Here is a 20,420-nt window from a genome sequence, read left to right on the forward strand (position 1 = left end):
CTGACAGTTTCAAAATGGGTGAGCAGTGTGGTCGGGCGGTAGGAAAAGCAAGTAGGATGCTTGGCTGCATAGCTAGAGGTATAACAAGCAGGAAGAAGGAGATTGTGATCCCCTTATATAGAGCGCTGGTGAGACCACATTTGGAATACTGTGTTCAGTTCTGGAGACCTCACCTACAAAAAGATATTGACAAAATTGAACAGGTCCAAAGACGGGCTACAAGAACGGTGGAAGGTCTTAAGCATAAAACGTATCAGGAAATACTTAATGAACTCAATCTGTATAGTCTGGAGGACAGAAGGGAAAGGGGGGACATGATCAAAACATTTAAATATATTAAAGGGTTAAATAAGGTTCAGGAGGGAAGTGTTTTTAATAGGAAAGTGAACACAAGAACAAGGGGACACAATCTGAGGTTAGTTGGGGGAAAGATCAAAAGCAACATGAGAAAATATTATTTTACTGAAAGAGTAGTAGATCCTTGGAACAAACTTCCAGCAGACGTGGTTGGTAAATCCACAGTAACTGAATTTAAATATGCCTGGGATAAACATATATCCATCCTAAGATAAAATACAGGGCAGACTAGATGGACCATGAGGTCTTTTTCTGCCATCAGTCTTCTATGTTTCTATGAGAGGGGCGGCATACCAATCTAATAAATAAATAAAGCTGAACAAGGAGTGAAGCAACTTAGAAGTAAGGAGAAATTTCATGACAGTTAGAACAATTACCCAGTGGAACAGCTTGCTTCCAGAAGTTGTGAAGACTTCAACACTACAAGTTTTTAAGAAGATGTTGGATAATTATTTGTCTGAAGTAGTGTAGGGTTTCTTGCCTAAGCGGGAGGTTGAACTAGAAGACCTCCAAGGTCCCTTACAACTCTGTTGTTGTTGTTGTCATTATTATTATTATTATTATTAAATGTTTAATAAATAAATAACATGTTTTGGGAATCTGCAGTTTGAACCATCTTTGTAAGTCTACGGAGAGGGGCGGCATACAAATCGAATGAAGGAATGAAGGAATAAATAAATAATATGCTGAGTCTGAGGAGGGCCCCAGAAGAATGAAGATGGGAAGCTGCTCTTTGTTTCATTCATCTCCCCTTTCTTTTGACAGGGAAAGGACGGTGATTTTGTCTACAAAGAGGTGATCAAATCCCCTTCAACTTCCCGCATCTCCCTTGGTAAGAAGGTGAAATCTGTAAAAGAAACCATGAAGAAAAGAATGTCTAAAAAATACAGCAGCAGCAGCTTGCCGGAGCAGGTATGCCGGTTTGTTTGTTCTTGTTTGTTTGCAAATTAAATCACTTCCCCAGCCTCTTTTGAGACCTCGTGAAAAGGTACAGCAGCATTGACTTGAGAAACTCCCCAGGGGTATCATGTACTAAACCAATTCCGAGGCCTTTCAGAACTATTTACTGTGAAAAGAGCCTCAATAAAATCATAAAAGGAAGGCAAGATTGAGTTAAGCCAGTAAAATTTACGGTTTCATTTGATATGCAGTGGTAGCTCCCATGTTATAAAGAATGACTGAGTTTATATATACCCTGAGCAAGTCTCTTAACATTGTCAAAACTCAAGCAACATCCAAATCAAGAGTCTGTAACCTTTTTGAGTTAATTGAATACCTCAAAGGAGGGGCCATTTTTTCCAAATAATTCCCAAGAGGACTCTGGTCAGTCTCAAAACACCTGTTTACCAGAAGCCAAACCCAGGGGTGGGCAGCAGGCAGGATAGGGTGGAACACAGTTCCACCGGCGAAAATGAAGCTTGTGCGCAGTTCCAGCTGATTGGCGGCAGTCACTTCCTGGATTACCAGTCTCGGCTCGGCCCTCCTTGTTTCCCCTGCTGCGTCTGCGTTCCTTGCTTTTTTCCTCTTTCCTCCTTCCTGGCCTCAGATGGGCTTCTCTCTCTCCTGCCCGGCTCCCCTCCAGCCTCACGTGGCCTCCCATGGCCACCTCCTACCTGTGGTGCAAGCAGAAGGTGTGGGTGGAAGCGGTGCTGACAGCATTTATGCTTCCGGCAGCACCCATTCGCCTAGCTACGAAGCCTGAGATAGGGGGGACGACCCAGGAAGGAGAGCACAGGAAATATGAAGCAAATTGTCACCCCAGCGAGCAACACTGGGTAAGGTTGTAAGTCAAGAACTTTAACAGTTCACTTGAACGATGATGATCGTTCAAGCCACTCCCACCTGATCACATGACCTGTAACCCACATTACTATTAAGCCACACCCATAATATAAGCCACTCCCACAGTGAGGCAGTAAAAAATTTGGCTGCCCATTACTGGCCAAACCCATCAATGGACTGGACTGCACATTATTTTATAAATCCCTTGGGGCTCTTCTGGACACATAACTTTCCTCTATAGCAGTGTTTCTCAACCTTCCTAATGCTGCGATCCTATAATACAGTTCCTCATGTTGTGATGACCCCCCAACCATAAAATAATAAAATTATTAGGAAACCCAGAGGTGGGTTCTAACTTACCTCAATGCCAGTTCGCTTCCTCCTGTGCTGCATGGCCATGCCTCGTGGGTGTGCATGCATGCGCAGTGCTGATTTTTTAAAAAACAAGCTGAAAACAAAATGGCAATGCATGCACAGTGCTGGAAATTCGGCTTCTGTGCATGCTCAGAAGTTCCCATGATACAGATTTTTTTTTTTGCAGTAGTCTATTTCCATGTGGGTGGACCCGCCTGGAGATGGATAGAAGAGCAGTGTTTCGGTGCCTAAGACCATTGGAAATATGTGTTTTACAATGGTCTTAGGCGACCCCTGTTAAAGGGTAATTTGCCCCCCCAAGGGGTTGCTACTCACAAGTTGAGAACCGCTGCTTTGTAGCGTTAGTTCCCATTGATTTTTTTCCCTAATAAAAGATATAAACATGGGTTACCAAGAACTTATCAATGCCAAGTAATATGGTTAAGGAACATACAGAGATGGGGGAGCTCCAGAATCCAAAGCATAGCACCATGCCCTTTGCATTGCAAGCGAAAAATTTGAAAAATTGTTAGAAATGTAACTTGCATTACTTGATTAAATGTATTTTGTCCTTGTGTCCAGAAAAAAGTTACTCTTATTTTAATGAAAGTAGCAGAAACATCAATCAGCAACATACTTTCTCATTATTTAAATGTGGAATACACTAGCAGACTAAACCAAATAATCTACAGTAACTCAAAATGTATTAACATATAAATATTGCTTAAAAGTACCCATTAAGAAATAGTGGATACTTATTTTTACTAATGAATTATACAAGAAACTTTAGGCTGGATATCTTGCCCATACCGAAAAATCTTGCATTGTATCTGTTATATGATTTCATCTTTTAATTGATTTAAGGACAATTCCAATCTGTATTATAAAATCTCTGTAATTGAATCATGCTTATTAGTTCCATTACAAATACTCATTCCATGAATTTTAGTCCACTAAAAATTTAATTTTTTAGGATAGAAAGGCAGCTTATATGAAAAATACATAGTTGTATATATGGATCAAAATAAGAAAAGAGGTAGCCATGAGCTACATAAACATTCTGCCCTGTTAGGAATACTATATCAATATCTGAATAGAGAGATCATTAAATTTGATCATAGAAAGCAACCTGCAGCTTTGACATCTGTGTAATATGAAGGCTTTACCATGAGGTTATCTGAGCAGCCCATAGCGGGTCAAAAAAAGAAGTCAGAAACTTTTTAAAAGAGCATAGTATGCTGAATGAAAAAAACCCAGATTTTCCTTCTACAATACGCTTAATTCTGTTATTACCAAAATCTATGATGATTGTTTATTCCTTTAAAACTCCTCTTTCAATTTTCCCTGGCTGAAATCAATTCGTTTTTCCAAGCTTGTTGCTTTTGGCAAATTTCACTCAATTTAGTTTGGGAGGCTGTCAAAACAGCCAACTCTTTTTATTGTTATTTTTTCATCAATCTTTCCACTTCAACTTACAGTATAAACATAACAAGTCATTGGCATCAGCTGGGAAGGCAGTTAATATTGATGAGATGTCGCCCTCTAGAGGCCTCTCAAATAATCCAGTTGCTATAGTAGGCCATTATATTTTGCATTTAGGAGTAGAAGAATGCTGGTCTTTGATACCCAAAAGCACTCTTAACGTGTTCGGGTTCTCTGAGATACCTTTATATTTGCCAAACTAAATTGATTCCCTCACTCTTATCTGTAATGACATGATTTCAAGGTAGAAAGGCTCCATGAAGGTACAATAGACTTTCACTGGGAATTTGGATCTGCTAGTTGCTGCAACAAAAATTAAATACCGGTAGTTTGTGGATCTAGACAGGGACAAAGCAGTCCTCCTATCCATCCTGAGGTCCTTTGTTGTACGGCAAGCCATCCCAGTAAGACAGACTTCCAGCCAGTGAAGGGTTGCAAAAAATTTTACTACCACCCTGTGGGCATGGGTTATTTTGTGGGTGTGGCTTGCTGGTCATGTGACCAGGTGGGAGTGGCTTAAAGGTCATGTGACTGGCTTAAAGGTGGCCAAATTTGCATCATTCACATCAAGGGTTTGGGTTAGGGTGCCTGGCCTGACCTGGCCTAGCCTCAGAGAAATACAATTTCCCTATCTATTTATTATTACTGAAAAACCAAAATATACTATTTAATTCTATGTATATATGTCATATGTGTAGATACATATTACATGCAGGCACACAAAAATATACATTATCTACTACATAAACTGTATGTGTATGTACACATACACAGACACACACATGCACAGCTCTTCTAAAATTATACACATTCAACCTCTTTATTGTGATAGGAAAAACATATCCAAAGCCCAGAAGGGAAAAAAAGAAAAAAAAATCAAACTTTTTCTACCGGTTCTGCATACTTGGCAGTACCCAGAGGAGTCCATCACTGCTTCCAGCAGAAAACAAAGCCATTTGTTGTCATGTTGGCTGTGGCAGTGCAAATGACAAATGCCCTAGTTAGATTATGACGTTGACTACTGTCCCAATATAGCGAAATGTTTGCAAATAAATCTTTCTTCTGTAATAGAAATCCCAATTCCTGACCCTATTGTTAATTTTAGTCAAAGAAAAGCAAATATGACAATCCAAGTACTGTATTATATATTTATTTTATTTTTATTTATTTATTCATTTGTCCAATACACAAATACATAGGAAGAAAAATAGACATGTGGTAATATATATATATGGTTAAAAGAGAACTTAGAGGAGAGGATATATGAAAGGAAGAGAATATATATGATAGGTGAAAGAAAGGAAAGACAATTTGGACAGGGGACGAAAGGCAGACCAGTGCACTTAGGTACGCCCCTTACTGGCCTCTTAGGAACCTAGACAGGTCAATCGTGGAGAGTCTAAGGGAGAAATGTTGGGGGCTAGGGATTGACACAATTGAGTCCGGTAATGAGTTCCACGCTTCGATAACTCGATTGTTGAAATCATATTTTTTAAAGTCAAGTTTGGAGCGGTTCATATTAAGTTTGAATCTGTTGCGTGCTCTTGTGTTGTTGCGATTGAAGCTGAAGTAGTCATTGGCCGGTAGGACGTTGCAGCATATGATCTTGTGGGCAATACTCAAATCGTGTTTTAGGCACCGTAGTTCTAGGCTTTCTAGACCCAGGATTGTTAGTCCCCAAATTACAACTGCAATTGAGCCCACAATTTCTCTTGGTAAGCGAGACAGCCATTAAATGAGTTGTCAAGGTTCCGGGTGACATCCGAACTAAATCAGAATCCGAGTCAAAGTATTCCTCAAATTTTCTATTTATTTCCGGAACCATACTGGCACCTACACAGGGAAACCTGGATCTGAGTGTTCCACTCAGTTGACATCCCTGGTCCGCACCCACAAACTTGTCACGTTGCTCATTCAGATTGTGCCAGCGTAGCCAGTCCTTTCTTCGCTTCTGGCCCTGGTGGGTGGGCATGTCCTTGAACCACTCGAAAGAATGCCTTGGGCTGCATCTGTTCCTGCCTGAAATTACCCCTCCCAAGTTCCCACAAACATCAGGTCTTCTGTAGATAGTGTGACAAGCTGATAATTTATCACCAACTTCTGCAGCGGCTTGACATGAGCTTTGCCTCATTTTATGACCTTTGCCACAGTTATTAAGTGAATCACTGCAATTGTTAAGTTAGTAACATAGTTGTTAAATAAATCCAGCTTTCCCATTGACTTTGCTTGTCAGACAATCACACAAGTTGATCACATTGACGCTGGGACACTACAACTATCATAAATACCAGTCAGTTTCTAAGCATCTGAATTTTGATCCCACGATCATGGAAAGGTGCATTGGGCATAAGTTTGAGAGACAGTCATGAGTCACTGTTTTCAGTGATTTTGTAACTTCAAACAGTTACTAAATGAACTGTTATAAGTTGAGGACTACCTGTATATCAGAAGGCAGTGCAACTCATAACAGCATATTTATGTTATTCATTTAAAAAAAAAATTTAATCTCAGCCCTTCGGACAAAGTTAACAATTCTACATGTCTTACAAAGAAGCAGGATTTATTATAAAAACATATTTAGATATATGCGCAAACTAAAATAGAATACCTTGTTCAACATCAAATACCGATCTGAAAAATGAAATGCTTTAAAATGTTAATTTGATTTTATTTTTAAGCATAAGAACATAACCCAAATTACTGTAAGGATGGTTTGCTCTAAGACTGTCATACCAACTTCTCACAATCATAAATTGTCAGATAGATAGTTTGAGATGAGGATGTAACACCACATTACACCAATTTTCTGTGAGCTGCAGTGGCTCCCTATTGGTCTCCGGGCACAATTCAAGGTGTTGGTCATTACCTTTAAAGCCCTACATGGCTTAGGGCCACACTATCTTCGAGCCCGCCTCCTACCACAGTGACCGGTAAGAGCCCACAGAGTTGGTCTTCTAAATCTAAACAGTGTCGGCTGGTGGGTCCGCAGGGAAGGGCCTTTTCTGTGGCTGCTCTGACTCTCTAGAACCAGTTACCTCCTGAGATCCAGACTACCCCCACCTTGCTGACATTCTGGAATGCGGTAAAAGCCTGCCTTTTCCAGCAGGTCTAGAGCTGTTGATCTGATGGCAGTAACCATTGAGATCCAGCCATAAATGATATGCTTGGTTTTGAATTGTTGGATTAAAATTGTTTTTAAACTGTTTTTAGAAGTTTTAGTTTTATTTGTATGTTTTATTTCTGGTTGTGAGAAAGAAAGAAAGGAAAAGAAAGAGAAAGAGAGAAAGATTGTGTTTGAACACTTCCTTTAAGACTATACAGTTGTTGGACTCTCCTTCCAGATGCAGTGGAGAACAACAATATTTCCAGAGTGTTATTTGGCTGGCAAAACAGATTTTAATCCCCTCCTTTCCAAGCCTCCCAAATCTGCAGAAAGGTGGCCTCCTGAAGCAACCTTTACAAGTTTGTGCAGAGATCATGGGTAGCTATAGGAAGGAGAAATTCTATCAAAATTCATACATATATTGAATATAGCCTATAATATAGATAGAAAACAACGAATTCCCTGTTCCTCCCCACAGCTTTGACTATTGTAGACGATCTTACAATTTCAGAATTGGGAAAGAAACAATACTATACAACACTGGTTTTATGGTTCAGTCCAATGATTTCACTTCTGCAGGGTTCCACTGACCAATACATCTTTAGTAAGAGTGTACAAATAGGTCTGCCAAATTAATGGAGCAAAATTTTTTAAAATATAAGAAAGATAGATCTTTGGAAAAACAGAAGTCACTTTCTAACTAAAGGTTTGTGGCTTTGGTTTTCTCTGGAGAGTTGCTGGATTTGTGGGAAGATATTTCCTGATGACTCTGCAGTACACAAATAATAGGCTTCATCAGATGGTTTGTGATTGCATGTCAGTGGAATAGCCAGCAAATCTTGATATCAGCAGGTTTCTTTAATTCTTTGCTGTAGGTATCCTAGAGTAGTCTACAACATTACTTTTTAACATCTTCTGTCAACACTTTCCACTTTTTAAAATGCACATGCACTCCCATATCCACACATTAACCACTCTTTTAAGTGCAGATTTATTCAGAAATTACTGCTCACATCCTTTTGGATCTATTTTGGTATCTAAATGAATAAATAAAGATGGAAAATGCACATTTTTCATGTAAAGGATTTTTGGTTGGTTTTCAAAACCAAATTGCTATACTAGACTAACCATTCATTCATTCCACCACAAGAACACTTTTGGTTATTTACTCCAAATAATACTTTTGTTACTTCATCAACTATTCAGTTAACATTGTATTAAACATTGTTAGCAAATGCTACATGAAATGCCTGATTCCAGTGTTTATAAGGCAGGTCAGTTCTAGAAAATATAATGCAACTGCATAACAAAAGAAATGGATGATAGATTCAATTAAGTTTAATTAATAGCATGGTTTGATAAGCAATAAGTTAAAAATTGCTTCTGCATTTATATATTTTACATACATTTGCAAAGAATATATGTAATGCAGTAAGACTTACTTGCAAGTAAATCTGCATAGTATTATATTGAGTGATATAAATACCATATTTTTTCGGACTATAAGATTCACCGGTGTATAAGATGCACCAAGATTTCGAAGAGGTAAGCAAGAAAAAAAATGTTTTTGCCCTCCACCAGCCCTCATATACAGTACAGTAATACGGTACAAGCAAATACAGTAGTATGTAAGGAAAACATACTCCAACTCTTATTAGTTATATCTTAAGAATAGAAATTCACACAAGTTCAAAATATTATTATAAAACATTTGTTTCATACTTTAAAAAATCAGAACATGTATAAAATACATTAAATCTAGAGTAAATCCTATATTTCTTTCTATCTTAAAACAATAGATTAGACAACACACATTGGAAATGTCGGAATCTCCAGTGCAAAATAGAACACAATTCTGAATTGTTCAAATGTTCTGAGCACATTGCTCTGTTAGATTCAAGATAATTTTGTGTAGATATACAAAACCCCTGTGCAAATGAGGAAGAGGTTTCCTTCAGTTATAGGAAAATACCTGGGTTTGGGTTCTGTGTGACCCTTATCCTGATCTTGTCATGATTCAGAAATACTGCTTTCTTGTCATTTACTGTTTCTTTTTAGCTTACAAGGAGTAAAAAAAGGAAATGATAGATAATTGCTGTTTTTTGCATCATAGTTGAGGCCAGATCCATAGCAATAAATTCTACTAGGGTACAGCAGATTTTTTAAACCACACAAACCAATAGTTCCATATTTGAGTGCATGGGAAATTTAATATCAATGGTGAGGTTTTTGTCTTTCAGGAACCCAATCTGGATGTAAGGCCAGAGTCTCTTCAGGCACCACAGCCAGATACGGATACTTTGGATAAACCGAAGTTGAAAGCTGGTGGTTCAGTAGAAAGTTTGCGGAGTTCCCTCAGTGGCCAGAGCTCAATGAGTAAGTAATGTATATAAAGTCAGCTATGCTCAATTTAGATGTAAAAGTCTCGACCTAAGGAAACTAGCCTAGATCAGATGCTAATTATTGTTCATATTCACTGCCTTCCTCCATTCTTCTTCGCAACATTTTTAGCTGCATCAATTGTAGGGATTAATTATTTCAAGAGGTTTTTTAATTGGTTTGCTATTTCCTCCTTCCTAGGGCTGAGGGAAAGTGATTGGCCAAGTTTAGCCAGCTGGCTCTCTACTTAAGGTGGGATTAGAACTCACCATCTCTTATATTCTAGCCTGGTGCTTTAAACCACTGGACCAAATTGATTGTCTTAAGTAGAGAAAACAAGATCTGTTTTGCAAGATGAATCTGAACCTTCAAATCTGAACTGAACTTGAGCCAAGCATCATAAATACACGTTTTCCCGAAAATAAGACCTTGTCTTATATTTTTTTGAAACCTGAAATAAGCGCTTGGCCTTATTGCCATGAACTCAAAGCCCGATTGGGCTTATTATCAGGGGTTGGTCATGTGACCAAGTAGGAGTGGCTTAAAGGTTATTGCCACACCCACAACACTATCAGGCATACAAATCTAATAAATAAATAAATAAATGTCTTATTTTGAGGGAAACAGGGTACTAGGGATTATTATCAGAGAGGTTTTTGTGGCTCTTCATTTACTAAATAGTCTCCAGAGAGGGGCGGCATACAAATCCAATAAATAACTAAATAAATAAACAAACAAACAAACAAATAAATAGTAGGGGGCTAACTTGAAGACTAGGATCTGCATTAAGGTTTGGGGAGAAGCAGAAGTTGTGCTAATACAAGAGCAGCCAGACCATATAGATTTGTAAACCAACTGGAGTCACTTAGGTGAGGTAGGGAGTATAGAATTTAAAATGAATTTAAATAAACAAACAAAATAAATGTCTGATGAGCTAATCAGAAACATAGAAACATAGAAGATTGTCAGCAGAAAAAGACCTCATGGTCCATCTAGTCTGCCCTTATACTATTTCTTGTAGATCAGCATCAGATCAGATGCTAAAAATGCCATTAAAGAAGCAGGAAGCTATAGGATCTAATCACTATTGCTTTTGCCGTTCTAACCACACCTAGAATGGTAGTGTTAAACTAGTGTCAAAGAGATGGTTCTGAAATCTTAGGGGATTACATACGTTAGGATCTGCTTATTGTCTTTTGCAATTTCTTCGCTTTTACCTTTTTTTCTGCACAACAGGTGGGCAGACGGTAAGCACAACTGACTCTTCAACCAGCAATAGAGAGAGTGTAAAGTCTGAGGATGGTGATGAGGAGGAGCTTGCGTACCGAGGGCCTTTCTGTGGTCGTGCCAGGGTTCACACCGACTTTACCCCCAGCCCTTATGATACGGATTCTCTTAAACTCAAGGTACTTTTCATGAATTAATAGGCTATAGTGGCTAATGAAAAATTAAAAATACAGTATAAATACGATATAACACTGCACATCTAGACTAACTACAATACAAGATGTTAGCTTTCTATTAAATTTATGTTTTTAAGTAATCTTCTTCACTTCACTTAGCAGAGTATTATCATAGCAGAATTGTGCCACACCATGTATATTGGGCACATAAATACACTGCCCCCACCATACACCAACATTGTGAGTTCAATTAGTCTTTTGAACACATACACACGCATATTCCAATGTTCAGAAAAATAGCCAGGTTTTCAATACTTTCTTAAAGGTAAGCACTGTCAGGTTTAAGCAAGCCTTGGATGGTATGGTGTTCCAAAGTACAGGTGCAGCTATGGAAAAGCCACACATCCAGGATCCCATTACATGCAATCCCTTGAATATATCCTTCTCACCTGACTTAATGAGATATGTTCAAACAATGAGAATAAGGCAGTCCCTCAACTACCTGTTCTGATACGTTCATATTCTCTCTCCTCTGCTTTTTTTCTGGATGATTGATCATATGACTCTTCATTCAGATTGGAAAAGTTAAAAAGTTATTTTTATAGGAGAGGTCCTGTAAAAGGCAGGAACATGAGTCTGGGTCAAAAAGTGAGCCAATAGTAATAGGTGATTTTAGTTCCATTTATAATTTTGACAAAAATATTTTCAGATATAAATTGTTCCTGTGTAAATACAGAGGCATGCTGAAAATAATTTTTTTAAAACCCTATACAGATGTTTTTTTAAAATACTACAGAATTAAGAAGTGAGCTGTGAAATTTCTCTATATAAATAAAAAATAATTGAGCCGTCCTTTTTTTTGCTTAGGGGTTTTTTTTTTGGGGGGGGGGTGTTCCACAAGAGATTGTACACATAATGGGCTATCTGGATTGATTTGGTAGAGCCCTTAAATATATTCTGTCTTTTCTCAACTACAGAAGGGAGATATTATTGATATAATCAGCAAACCTCCCATGGGTACCTGGATGGGTCTTCTGAACAATAAAGTTGGTACTTTCAAATTCATCTATGTGGATGTGTTAACTGAAGAGGAAGAAAAGCCTAAAAGACCCAACAGGAGGCGCCGAAAAGGAAGATTACAGCAACCCAAATCTGTTGAGGATCTTCTTGATCGCATCAATTTAAAGGTCAATTTCCATTTTTCCCTATTTCTATGGATCTTGGATCTTATAAGAAAGGCTCTCTATGTAAGCAAGAATGCTTATCGTTAAGTAGTTATCAGTTTCAGGTAGCTAGGTACATGACAAAGGATTGTTGGAATTTATTAAAGTTTGTTGCACAGATGACTGATTCAGCTGGATCATAAAATTCTTTATAAACATAGTAAAAATTTACAATACCACAACCAGAGTTCTTATTCAAACAGTTACAGACATCAGAGAACAGTTAGTTTCATTTCAGCAGAGTTCAGAGTGAGAGAGTACAGAGTGGGCAGAGAGCAGAGTGGATCTAGAGCCACACCCAGCCTTAAACCTAAATTCCAGTTTCGATTCTCTGCAGAGACTCAGAAGTGGTTAGCTCCCATTGGTTTACATTTGCTATGCCTATGCATTGGCTGACCTTGTTAACATGTCTCTCCCAGTCATAAATATTCTAATAAAATTCTGGCTCAAAATATCAAGAAAATTTACTCACTCGCACGTGTGAATTTTTGAGCCAATGTGAACATTTCAAACTCCTCTTCTATTGTTTTTGTTTGAACAAATTGAATTGTACCTGTCATGGAAGTCAACCCATCCAGTCTACATTATATCTATTAAATCTGATTTGTCTTCCTGTGCTAAAAGTTCAGGCTCATCTTCTTTATTTCCTGTAATCTAACCATTAATTTATAGTGGTTTAATAGCCCAGGTAGAAAAAGTATCCCTCTTTTTTTTCAGACTGCAGAAAGCTTGATCTGAAGTTTTACTCAAGCGTTTTACTTGTTAATCCCCAGGGGATTCAATTTAAAGCTCTCCCCAATAAGCTCAAAATGTTTCAGCCAAATTATAATCCTTTTTTACCAAACCTTACGAGGTGCAACCCATTACATGCCAACAAAGTTGATTCTTTAGATAATGCAATCATAGCCCTAGAAATTATTTGAATAGCTGATGATCCATTTCCTTCTCAGTCCCTCTCATTAGCTAACACTGAAATTATCGATTCCAGATAATTAAGCCTGGATTCAACTCTTACGGATTTTTATTTAATAAACATTTTTTAATTTGTTTTGCTTCATGCTTATTATCAGATGGAGTTGACAAATGTATTTCTTTTTATCCTTTTCCTGCTCTGCTATTAAAGTGGAGTAACTTTTTAAAAGCAAGCTGATTTTAGATGATTGGATTCTCAATTCCACAGCAGGAATAATGTGCTCAATTTAGTGGATAATATTGCCTGTGGTTAAATCTCTACAGATGTTCTGTGATCACATATTGTGTTTTCTTAGTATATAGTGCACTTGTTGTTTTATATTGTCAGTAATTCCATTTGTTTTCTTTCCTAAATTGCTTGATAAGCTATTTGTCACAGTTTTGTTTACAGAATCAGTTGTCGATGCATAGTTTTAATTTACTTTTCTAGAAAGATTTATTATACATGCTTTGCTGTTGTTGTAAGACTCTGAAGGAGCCAGGAATAAATTAAGGTATTCAATGAATAATTCCATCTGCTCAGCAAGGATGGATAGATGGACTCGGTCTCAGACTTTTTCTATAATCTAGTATGGCTCCTCCAAACGTCATTAAATGTAATCACAGCTAAAATTTTGACTGTAAAGAAAAAAAGACAAATCATTAAACAAAACAAAGGCTTAGAGGAGTGAAAACAAGAAGAATTCAGGAGATATTAAAACATTATAGCCATTGGGGGAGGCTGCAAGGATCAAATGTCTAAGGAAAGAGATGGTAGGCCTTTTGAAAGAGAATTCCAACATCAATGAGACAATAATCCAACTGTGGAGCAGTGGAGGAACAGCAAACTTTTTTGAAAAGCTGTTACCTGTCTCCCCAAAGCCCTCTTACATTTTTTTTATTGCCAGTAAAGCTACTTGAATAGAAGAGACCAATTGCTAACAGCTGGGCTTCTGGCAAGAAAGATGTTTTTTATTACAGCAGCTGTCTAAAATAAATCCATAGTCTCCATTCTGAGCTATAATATGTGCAACTATCTCACTCTAGAGGTATCTCAGCAATCTTGCCCTAACTAAAACCCACTCAGGTGGAACATGACCAGGCCACCATCATTTTTTTCTTCTCCTCATTACCATCCTTGAAAGATAATTCTTCATAAAAGATAAACTACTCTTCCTTCGCAACAAATCTCTCTTCATTTTTTCTTATAGATTTTATTTAGTCAAAAGTCAGAACGAGGAGTTAATGCAAATATTTTTTTAAAAAATTGCAAATAAATAGGGGCATGTTATGCATGATGTTTAAATAAAATGTATCTTGCATTTGTTTTTGACCTGACTGAATAGGCTTTCATACTTCCATTGGTTTTTAGAAAAATCAAGATTAGCTGCAGCCATTTCTGCATAAAATATACTGCTAAAAAAAATAAAGGGAACACTTAAACAACAGAATGTAATTCCAAGTAAATCAAACTTCTGTGAAATCAGTGTCCACTTAGGAAGCAACACTGACAATCAATTTCATTTTGTTTTCATTCAACTTTCTACAGAACAAAGTATTCTATGAGAATATTTCATTCATTCAGATCTAGGCTGTATTATTTGAGTGTTCCCTTTATTTTTTTGAGCAGTGTATTTGCATGTAACTAAGGCATGTGTGATGGTGCCTGCTTCCAATGAAAGAAGAATTGATGTAATTGACTATGTGGTCAAGTTGATGTCAACTCTTAGCAATCATATACAAGTAGTCCTCAGCCTATGGCCAGTCTCTTAGCAATCTTTTAAAGTTATAGATAGACTCTGGAAAAGCTACTCGTGACTCAGATTCAAAGTTCCAATGGGCACCATCCCCAAAGTCACATAAGTGCATTTTGAGTGCTCAGTAACTGGTCGCCATTTATGACAACATGACTATCGGGGTGGATTCTGGTTTCTCCCACTGCCATTTGCTCAGGGCACACTGCGCAGGGGCACATGTGTGCATCCACCCACCCTGTCTTTCGTAAACTACTCAAGACTCATTTATACCGCCAGGCATGGTGGAGTTGAGATATTCCTTCCCCCTAGGCCATTACAAGTTATGCATGGTATGTTTGTTTGTATGTTTCGTTTTATTATAAGGGTTTTTAGTTGTTTTATTATTGGATTGTCACATGCTGTTTTTATTGTTGTTGTTAGCCGCCCTGTGTCTACGGAGAGGGGCGGCATACAAATCCAATAAATTATTATTATTATTATTATTATTATTATTATTATTATTATTATTTAAAAGCTTATGTGCAGAAGCAAAAAACAAGATGGCAGGACATGTGGCGCTACTGAAGAACCAGCTTGGGGGCATTGCCAGTTCCAGCAAACCAGGCCGCCAAGTTACTGCCAATTCCATAGAACCAGTCCAAACTGCGAGGAACTCACGTCTGATGACCATCATTTAACTATGTTTTTGCAGAAAAGCAGAATAATCGGTTCACTTAACAACCATGTGGCATTAGTTTTACGACTGAGGCATTCACTTAATGACCACAAAGATAGTAAAATCAAGTGTAGTTGCATGGTGACCTGCTTATTAGCCATTGAGAATTATGAGTGTAATTGCGGGCTCAGTTGTAGTTCTAAGTTGAGATAGATTTTTCTCCACAAGAATTCATCTCCAACTTGATCCTCCTTCTCTTTCCTCCCACCTTTCCTAAATTTTTAGAAAACCAGATTTTACATAATGCAAAGTATGATAATCTGAGTCTCAAGTGATTTATTCAATGATCCATTCGCTTGTTTTCTTAGTTATCACTGGTTTTCTAAGGTTTCTTTTCCAATATCGAAGTTAAAAGATGTCAATCCTGACTTTTGTTTTTATAGAATGTCAGTGGGAAACGCATTTCTTCCACTACTCTGGTCTTTGTAGGAATAGACACTTACCAGCATCTGATTTTTTTTTCTCAAGGGCTTCATCGCTACTCTATGAAATCTAATCTGAGATCTGTTTCTTGACTGCTGGTTTTTCAATCGTTGTTAGTTGGTCTTAATAGGGAGAAGCTATCCGCCACTTCAATATTTTCATTGTCAGTTCTAAGGCTGATTTCTTTACCAGTAGTTTGGTCTTTATTGTTAATCTTAGTTGCATTTTGTCACTCTTCTCCTTGATTTTCACTACTAGATTTTATATGCATTTTCAGCTATCAGATGTCATCAGTATAACACATTATTGATTCCCCCCCCGCGCAATTTTAAAACTACATTCATCTTCTTGTCATTTTAAAACCACACTCATCTTCATTCAGTATGAATAAATAATATAGTAAGTCTATCATTAGTACTATTTTTTGGAATAGTAAGCATTTTCTGGAAATAGTCTGTGGCAACCTGCAACAGTGCTGGGTAGCCTAGTGCCAGTCATAAAAAAAATTGATAATTAAGCACATTTATCATTGTTTATTGCATAGAATTCAATTCCAGAAGCACACACAGATAACTGATTCAGATGGATTCATTAACTTCTGTATAAACATAGTAATATATATACAATAACACAAGTAGATTATTTCTTCAAGTAAACATAAGCAAGATAGTTAGTTTCATTTAAGTGGAGAAGACAAGCACAGAGTGGGATGAGAGTACAGAGACTATACAGAGTGGATTCAGCCACACCCAGCCTTAAGCTTAAATTTTCAGTTTTGATTCTCTGCACAGACTCATTGGCTGATTTAGTTGCTATGCCAATTCATTGCTGGCCTTGTTAAGATGTTCATGAACTGGGAGAGCTATGTTAATAAAATTGCATTAATTGAGTCAGAACTTCCAGATAATACTGTGACAAGGAAACTATCGAGACCAACATTTTTTGGTGCAAATACTTCTGGTTAAGCTTTAATTCAGGAATTGAATGTGCTGCCTCAGAGAAAGGCAAAATGCAAATAAAAACTTTTTCTTGGTATGTATATACCAAGAAAAAACTGGTGGAATAAAGTTGCTCCACTAGTACAAAAGATAAATATATATCTATACCTGTGTGTGTGTGTGTGTGTGTGTATTAATATATTAATATATAGATATATGTTTAGTATATGGTACAAAATGGTTATACAGTGGTACCTCTACCTACAAACGCCTCTACTTACAAACTTTTCTAGATAAGAACCGTGTGTTCAAGATTTTTTTGCCTCTTCTCAAGAACCATTTTCCACTTACAAACCCAAGCCTCCAAAACTGTAACTGGAAAAGGCAGGGAGAAGCCTCCCTGGGGCCTCTCTAGGAATCTCCTGGGAGGAAACAGGGCCAGAAAAGGTGGGGATAAGCCTCCATGGGGCCTCTCTAGGAATCTTTTGGGAGGAAACAGGGCCTCCACCCTCCCTGTGGTTTCCCCAATCACATACATTATTTGCCTTTACATTGATTCCTATGGGAAAAATTGCTTCTTCTTACAAACTTTTCTACTTATGAACCTGGTCATGGAACGAATTAAGTTTGTAAGTGGGAGTACCACTGTATTAAAAAAAAAATTTAGAGCCAGAGAGGACCATGGTAGAAGGTGGGGGGGGATAAAGAGTGAAGACTGCAAGAATATTGACATCAGGAATTCATGATTAGGCAAGGGCATAGACGGAAGAAATATTTGTATTCATGATACTAGCTGCCATCAGATTTTTTTTAAAAAATACTGCAGAAAGCCAGTAAAGGCCGTGACCTGAGTTTATTTCAAGTTGGAATCACACAGTCTCCATTAAATCTTGAATGAAGGACTCAAGGAGTTAACAGATTAACTTCTTAGAAACTTCCCCCCTTGTGTATTCTGTCATCAGATGGTCTACCTGCCAATGTGGCACATCAGGGAGGGAAATTTTCACATTGGCACTGAAGTGTGTGACAGCTGTGTTGCAGAAGAATTTTTATAGGGAATACAGAATATAAAATCCACTGCAGTCCAAAGAAAGGGGAAATCTGTTTCTGGTTGAGAGAGAGAAATAAAGGAAATACTATGGATAGGTTTACCTGTACTACTGTATATTGTTTTTAAAGCATCTAAGATGGTATGATTCAAAATGTTCCTTGTATCAGATGGTATGTTCCTGAGTCATGGTATGAGTCAATGTTCCTTGTATCAGAGGTGGGTTCCTATTGGTGCGCCGCTCCAGTAGTGGCCCACTGATTGCGTAATTTTGGTGCAACAGCTCCGTTGCTGTCTTTGCCAGTTCATGGCTACCGCCATTTTTTTCCTGATTTTTGGCGATGTTTTGGCTCTCTGAGCATACGCAGAAGGAAAATCATCCCTCTGCGCATGCACGGAAGCAAAATCACGCTTGGGGACGTCACGATGCGCACGCAGCACACTGGTAGGCAGGTAAGAGGAACCTTCCCCTGCCTTGTATGCTTACAAGTTAGTTATAATAATGGCAGTCAGCATGAACCGATTAGAAACAGGAGGGAAAAAAACATGTGAAATATACAGCATTGAAAGTAGTATCTCTCTTTGACACAGGAGCACATGCCGACCTTTCTGTTCAATGGCTATGAAGACTTAGACACCTTCAAGCTCCTGGAGGAAGAAGATTTGGATGAGCTCAACATTCGAGATCCAGAACACCGAGCTGTTCTCTTGACAGCAGTAGAGCTCCTACAAGAATACGACAGTGAGATAGATCTTCTCCTTTTCCAGTGCACAGCTAAGGATCTGCTACCCACTTGGGAGTTTGGTGGGGGGTCTAATTGTGAATTCCAAAGATCATGAAAATCAAGGCTTGCAGGGAACTAGAGAGAGTGTAGAATAATCATAAATGGTTTGTAAGAAACAAATGTCAGTGTGCATTGGGAAATTTCCATGGAGTGTAAGGTGCCTTCATAACTAGAGAACCTGGCAAACAGGGCTTGTAAAGATCTCTGAAGAAGAAGCCCACAGAGATGCTTCTCTGACCTAAATATATTTTAGGCTGGAAAAGAATTCCCAGTTCTCCCCATTAGCACCTGAAAATAAGCTGCCCCTAGTTTTTCAGTTTAATTTGCATTGATATACTGTAGTTATAGTTTATTAGATTTATAGTTTATTAGATTTGTATGCCGCCCCTCTACGAAGACTCGGAGTTATGTAGCAGTAGCATGAGCAGAAGTACAGAGAAGGAGGATTGTGAAAAATTATGTGAAGATTTTTTTTAAGACCTTGAATCAGTAGCGGGTTCCTACCGCTACGGTCGACGCCATTGCACCAGTAGCGAAAATTGAGCTGTGTGCACAGCTTTGTATCTCTGGCATGCGCACACATGCATCCGAGATTTGGCTTCTGTGCATGCGCAGGAGGCAAAATCTCATGAAAGGATCTGTGCACATGCAAGATTTCAGGCACTTTTTTGCTTCTGCGCATGCACGGAAGCAAAACTATTGCTGAAATATCTCTTGCGCGCATATCCCCTCGCAAGGTTTTTCTTCCTGTGCATGGACAGAAATAAAATCTCACAAGGATGCGCATGCACGCAGGCCAGAGAGGCGGAGTTGCACGCACAGCGCACTGGGAGTGGTGGGAGCGGCAACCCCCGCCTGCCTTGAATGTTACATTTTGAAACATGCCCAGTCCTCGCTATATTACACAAAACTGCTTAATGGTGATAGCTAACATTGTTTCTTAGTCTTCTCTTTCCTTTCTCATTGTCTTCTTAAGCATTTTTAAGCAAGTCTCTCTAGCATTGATTTAAAACCTAAGTTTGTTTTTGCAGGTTGCTTGATACAAAAAGAAACTGAAAAGCATTTTCAACCGATAAACAAATGCCGCTTTCTTAGTTTTTGCCCTTCTTGTTCTTTACTCAAGGTAATAGTGATCAGTCGGGCTCTCAGGAGAAACTCCTTGTAGATGGCCAAGACCTCAGTGGATGTTCTCCCCGGGATTCAGGCTGCTACGAAAGCAGTGAAAACCTGGAGAATGGTAATCTCATCTGTGCTCATTTGAATTGCATGCCTAATTCATTAGCTTCTAAAGGAACACCAGATTTTGTTTCCAGGAACAGCACTTCCAGCATTTCTTTTAGTGGCGACTTGGGCACTGCTTTCATTGTCTAACGAAGACAATTGTTGCAGATTTAATTAGTGGAGGCACACTAATTTTGAGGCTTGCACACTTTTCCGAGTTTCTCCGAACAGACCCTTTCCCTGCAAAAATGAGCACTCATTTTTCAGCTTTGTTTTTTATATTCGTGCAGTATAAAGGACTCCACCCCTTTCCTGCATGCAAGCTGTGTTGAATGAAGTTGCTCCGCTAGCACAAAAGCATAATGAGGAAGTGCTTCAGATGAAGATTTAACTCATCTGCTTACAATAGATTGAGGAAATTATTCAGAGCCCGGGAGGGAGGGAGGAGGAAGACTGTTTTCGAGCGAATGGTTTCTTCACTTGGTATGCGCGTGGCATC

General features: G+C 38.3%; 1 protein-coding gene across 2 annotated transcripts in view; it reads left to right on the top strand.

Moving 5' to 3' along the window:
- Positions 1 to 20,420, top strand: part of SASH1 (SAM and SH3 domain containing 1) — a 171,718-nt gene that overhangs the window by 137,574 nt on the left and 13,724 nt on the right. For both annotated transcript variants that reach the window (XM_070733679.1, XM_070733680.1), the window contains 6 exons: positions 1,123 to 1,269; positions 9,319 to 9,454; positions 10,694 to 10,863; positions 11,838 to 12,047; positions 18,507 to 18,657; positions 19,824 to 19,937. In XM_070733679.1, coding sequence (XP_070589780.1) covers positions 1,123 to 1,269; positions 9,319 to 9,454; positions 10,694 to 10,863; positions 11,838 to 12,047; positions 18,507 to 18,657; positions 19,824 to 19,937 — 928 coding nt within the window. The remainder of the gene's footprint in view (positions 1 to 1,122; positions 1,270 to 9,318; positions 9,455 to 10,693; positions 10,864 to 11,837; positions 12,048 to 18,506; positions 18,658 to 19,823; positions 19,938 to 20,420) is intronic.

Source organism: Erythrolamprus reginae, chromosome 1, assembly GCF_031021105.1.
Source record: "Erythrolamprus reginae isolate rEryReg1 chromosome 1, rEryReg1.hap1, whole genome shotgun sequence".
Taxonomy (NCBI): domain Eukaryota; kingdom Metazoa; phylum Chordata; class Lepidosauria; order Squamata; family Dipsadidae; genus Erythrolamprus; species Erythrolamprus reginae.